This window comes from Hoplias malabaricus, chromosome 5 (assembly GCF_029633855.1).
Source record: "Hoplias malabaricus isolate fHopMal1 chromosome 5, fHopMal1.hap1, whole genome shotgun sequence".
NCBI classification, from domain to species: domain Eukaryota; kingdom Metazoa; phylum Chordata; class Actinopteri; order Characiformes; family Erythrinidae; genus Hoplias; species Hoplias malabaricus.
In genome coordinates, this window is record NC_089804.1 from 19,040,555 (window position 1) to 19,046,435 (window position 5,881).

General features: G+C 35.5%; 1 protein-coding gene across 1 annotated transcript; it reads left to right on the forward strand.

Moving 5' to 3' along the window:
• Positions 1-305: 305 nt before the first annotated feature.
• On the forward strand, positions 306-4,738 carry opn1sw2 (opsin 1 (cone pigments), short-wave-sensitive 2). The gene is made up of 5 exons (XM_066671258.1): positions 306-681; positions 863-1,031; positions 1,240-1,405; positions 1,685-1,924; positions 4,622-4,738. Exons 1-5 carry the CDS (start codon positions 306-308, stop codon positions 4,736-4,738), a joined length of 1,068 nt encoding a protein of 355 aa, XP_066527355.1.
• Positions 4,739-5,881: the final 1,143 nt, after the last annotated feature.

Below are 5,881 nucleotides of genomic sequence, written 5' to 3' on the forward strand. Positions count from 1 at the left end.
AGAGAGAGAGAGAGAGAGAGAGAGAGAGAGAGAGCATATAATTAGCTAAGACAGTCCTAACAGGCCTATAAAAGATCATGAAAGACATCACGCAGTACATAGATTTCAGACAGTTGACATCCTCATGTTATCAAAGGAAGGTTTAGGTTTGTCTCAACATCCCTGTGCTGTAGGGGGAATGAAATAAAGCTGTAAGAACCTAGTGGAAAAGATACTGCTGAGTATTGTTTAGTAGAAGATTACCAGACACAACCTTTAGGAAAAGTTACTCTTGATTATTTTTAGAGAGTCATTATCAAGAAAAAATGAAGAGTCGTCAGCAGGAGTTACCAGAGGATTTCTACATCCCCATCCCATTGGACACCAATAACATCACAGCTCTCAGTCCATTTCTTGTCCCACAGGACCACCTGGGTGGAACAGGAACTTTTATGGCCATGGCAGTCTTCATGTTCTTTCTCTTCGTCACTGGGACCTCCATCAATGTCCTTACCATTGTCTGCACCATCCAGTACAAAAAACTTCGATCACATCTAAACTACATTCTCGTAAACCTGGCTATATCTAACCTGCTGGTGTCGACTGTTGGCTCCTTCACTGCCTTTGTCTCCTTCTTCAACCGTTACTTTGTGTTTGGACCCACTGCATGTAAAGTTGAGGGATTTTTGGCAACTTTAGGAGGTAATGTGTGTCATTATACGTTTACTTTAAACATTTCAATTTACTTGTCCATAGCACCCAAATAAATTGTAATGTATTGGTAATATATTTTAAATATGGAATATTTTGCAATTTAATGTTGATCTATTACAAAGCCTGATTAATTCTTCATGTTTGCTTTCTTGCATTTTTTACCATGAAGGTATGGTCAGCCTGTGGTCTCTTTCTGTGGTGGCCTTTGAGAGGTGGCTGGTCATCTGTAAACCTGTGGGAAATTTCTCCTTTAAAGGAACTCATGCCATCATTGGCTGTGGAATCACCTGGGTTTTTGCTCTGCTTGCCTCAGCACCACCACTGTTTGGTTGGAGTAGGTCAGTCCATAAATAAATAAATAAATAAACAAACCACTCACAATATCTTTATGCATATTTTAATTGAATCTAGTATGTAGTAAATAAAAATAGAGTACAGCAAATCAATTATTGCCAGATTAAAATTGCCATTGGAGCCGGATAAATATATTATTTTTATGTTTTATATCATGTTCATTTAGTTGATCTATTTCTGGTCTTTTTTCAGGTATATCCCTGAGGGTCTTCAGTGTTCCTGTGGTCCAGACTGGTACACTACTGAAAACAAATACAACAACGAGTCTTATGTCATGTTCCTTTTCTGTTTCTGCTTTGGCTTCCCCTTCACTGTCATCCTCTTTTGCTACACCCAGCTGCTCTTCACACTCAAATCAGTGAGAATCCATCAGCCATAAACTCAGTCATAGTCCTGGAAATAGTGATGAGTCTGACTCATTTGATTTAACTAATTTGTTAAGTAACAGATTCAGCAGATGTGTCTGAGCAGGGACATCCAAATCTGTGCTGGCCAGAGTCATTAATCTTCTCCAGTGCCACTCTTATACTGCTGCTGTTTCTCTAGCGGTTCTATAGGTGGTTCTCTAAAGAGTTTATAATAGATGGTGCTTGAATGATAACCATTGTCTTATTGCTTTGATACCTATGTCAACTAGGCTGCCAAAGCACAGGCTGACTCCGCCTCCACACAGAAGGCAGAGAGAGAGGTGACGAAGATGGTGGTGGTGATGGTTTTAGGTTTTCTGGTTTGCTGGCTGCCCTATGCTTCTTTTGCCCTGTGGGTGGTGTTCAACCGTGGCCAAACATTTGACCTGCGGATGGGCACCATACCTTCCTGCTTCTCAAAGGCTTCGACAGTCTATAACCCCGTCATTTATGTCTTCATGAACAAACAGGTGATGTAGCCACAAATCATGACAAAAACATTAAAAACAAAACACATTATTAATTTTAAAATTGCATTAAAAAAATGAAGTAAAAACGAGATTCTGTGATACTTCAAATCTTCTGAACATTTATTTATCAGGCAAATGCACAAGTACATTTTTCTACTGTTTTTGTATTTTGTACATTTTAACAAATTTTGTGTCAGGGGTAAGAGTGTAAAATTTATAGAATAAAAGTAAACATTCCAGTGTTGGTAGAGGCAGGTAAATTAGTGACAGAATGTTTTTTGTATTTTTGTAACCTTTTGCCAATCTTGTACACATTACCGTCAAAAGATTCAGGAAAAGTGGAGAAATGTATGAAGGTTCAGACAAAAACCACTGTTAAATGTCTGACAGCATCACATGAGGAATGGTAATGCCACTAATATAAAAATAGATACATGGGCTGGTGAATACAGTAATCCCTCGCTACTTTGTGGTTCATCTTTCGTGGATTCGCTACTTCGAGGGTTTTTTCAAGGGGGCTTTTTTATTATTTCCATGTACTAGACTGGGCCTGTAGGTGACAAAATATATCATTTACAAGTATTTCTTATGTACAGTACATGTATTGTTCATGTCCACAGTCGAGTGAAATTTACTGATGCTAAATCGCAGCTTAGGAATGACTCTATTAAGGAAACTGGTAGGATATCACATGTAGTTCCAGCTGAGAAACATGTTTAATGCAAAGGGTGGGTTGTTAACATTAACAGGGAGGGTTTTAAAAGTCCAAACACTCGTTAAATACATAAAAAATATATCTTTCCTCTACTTCACGGAAATTTGTTTTTCGCGGGTGGGTCTTCGAACGCATCCCCCGTGAAAAACGAGGGATCACTGTAATTTGAAAAACATGTCATTATGCACATTCTGCCTCAGCGTCAAGATATGCATAAAAATATATTTGTTTTTAAATACCACCGAGTTCTCTCAGCCCCACCTCATCTCAGGAGGTTAGAAACAGTGGAAACATGTGCTGTAGTTGTGAAGAGTTCACATTTCAGCTTGTTCTCTCTCCACTCATAACCCTAATCACTATTTCTTCTTTTTGCAGACAGTCTCTCTTGTTCAATGGCTCTGCTTTGAAACTTTTTTCTGATTATTTAAACATTTGCATTAATGTTCAGGTCTCTGCTGAATTAATAATTATTGCTTTGTTTGTTTACACTGGCAATTGTGTATTTATGTTAGCATGAATGAGGACATTCAGATATCAGAGTGTTTGAGCAGTTTTCTGTAGAAATGAAGATGAAGCAAAATATGCCTTTACATACATATATTTGAATTTTTATTGGTTTATTTACTTCTGCTTGTGTTAGGAATGTGTAAAAAAAAAAAATAATGCAAACATTAATCCGTTGGCACTTACCTTAAAAAGTGAGTAGTTCCATGAATGTGCAAAGCCCATTTCTAAATAAGATATTAAACATGTTCAGTGTTTGCAAAATGAATGTAATACTACTTGTTAGATATACACCGATGTAGAACTGATGTCTGCAGCACAAACAAAGAAAGCTGTGACAGTGACAGGTTTATGAATTCAGCTCCTCATGCAAGACTTGAAATGCTCAACACTCTGGTCTCTCCAAAATACCAGTATAAGCCTCCGTATTAATGGTACATTCGCATATATGCAGATTACCCATACGTAGAGCACAGATAATGTTTTTTTTTCACTTTTTTGTTGGTCACAATCTGCATGGTCTTTTCACATCTAAAGACCATCTAAAATTTTATCCATTTTCCCCAAAAAACATGGACTTGTTTGACCACAGAACTAGTTTCTCCTTTCTTTTTTTTATTCTTTGATGACGTTGGGCTCAGAAAAATTTCTGGGATTTCCACGCAAAATATACACAACTTCTTCTTTGCATAATACAGTTTCAGGTTGCATTTCTTGATGCAGCTGCAAATGGTGTTAAGTGACACTGAAGTACTCGAAGCCCACATGGCTATGTCCATCATAGTAACATAATGGTTTCTCCAAACATACTGCCTGCCAGCTTAATGGACACACATTCAGTACTGGATGCCAACCTTACCCATTTATCAGAGATTTCCCAACACAAATTGATGAGCAACGGCTCTTATTTTGTTTGCAAAGTCTGAGTGTTTGGTGAATGTTCCTTTTATATCTTTTATATTCATAAGCTTATAGTGTAATATTTTAGAACTGTGTGAGAATTTTTCAGTAAACTTTTCACTCATATATTCACTCGACCCAAATGTTTGGAGTGTATTGCAGGCATATGACTCTAAATTTGTTCATGTTGATAAAAAAACAATCACGTTGGTCTATGGAAACAATAAATAAACGTTCATGAGAATTATTTAAAAACACAGGTTCATGTTTTTATTACATTTTTGGCAATGTCACAAAAATTTGGACATGGGGTTTGTGTTTAAAATATGTTTTAGACCAAAAATTTATCTTAACACTTTTGTAAAACATTGTCTCAGATGTCAGAATAACTTTCTGTGAGGTAGCTTTAAAGCAATTCAAAGATCAGGTTCCCATCGTCATATCCAGTCTGAACAATTCTGATTTTTATGTATTTTTCCTAGATTGGAACAATTATTTTTTTCAGTAAAAGTTTTCACTGACTTGTATATAATTTAATTTCCTGTATGTTTTTGATCTCTTTTGTGTCTGATTTGCAGTTCCGCTCCTGTATGATGAAGATGATTTTCTGTGGTAAGAATCCATTTGGAGATGATGAAGATGCCTCCACTTCATCTCAAGTGACCCAGGTGTCTTCTGTAGGACCAGAGAAATAAACCTATTGAAACTGAAAGGAAAATACCACAGACGTGCATCTTTTATAAAAGACATTATTACAGCTTTGGGTTGTTCAGAAGATGTCTGCAGAAAGAGTACGTTTCTGTAAATGAAGGATTCATATATACAGGCATGAGAACATCTTGTTTTTTTATGTTATGTTTTATGTTTTTGAAAATTCATACATTTTTGCATTTCTCCTCTGACCTACCCAAAGGTAAAAGTAATTCTGTAGTTCAATGGCAGAAGCTAGGGAAGTTCCTTTATTATCATGTGATATGTTAATTTTATATCATATTCAAGAAAACTCTGGTGGCAAACCAAATAAATAAAATTAAACATTAATAATTGCAATGTAAATATAAATATAAACTAAGTAGATCTTTATTTTTGCTTTAAATTGATTGTTTTAAAATAGAGTAGAATGCATGGTTTTATGAAAAAAGAAAAAAAAACACATACAATAAATGCAAAATATGAAAATGTGTTGAATGTGCATTGGGTGTTTTCTTGGGTAGATTTGAATGTATTTATTTATAAATTAGAATTGATTTACATATTAATTAATATATAAATAATGTTTAATAATGTCTACTGAGTCCCCAGTTCTTGCTTCTGAAACAGCTTTGCAAATGTAATTTTGGAATCTATTAAGAAAAATAATTTAGTGTGTTTCTACTTTCATCAGCAACTTCAAGTTCACCACAGCCGATGTCCTTCATGGCAGATTTGCTTTGGCTGCCATTTCCAAGATACACAGATTATGTTTTAGACTGCATCCAGCGTCCAGCCTTCCCTCTGTTTTCAGACTGGAAACAAACACATATGGTCTCATAAAAAGTCAAACTTATCAATGCATATTTTACAGTGAACCAAGATAAAGTCAATAAAGTGGCATTTCATACTTATCTTAGCATTATGGTTTAACCGGATATAACCAAATGTTTATATACTTCTTGGTTTTTTACAGAGTTCACTTTATGTGCATTATGGAAATATGACTAACATCCATTCAGAACTCCCATCTCACTGTGATTAAGGATTTATTTTTTAAGGTTAAAGAAAGATGAGATATTCATAACAATAATGTTAACTATCGGTTTCCTTTTGCATTCCCCAGCTAAAGGAATAAAAATTAAACA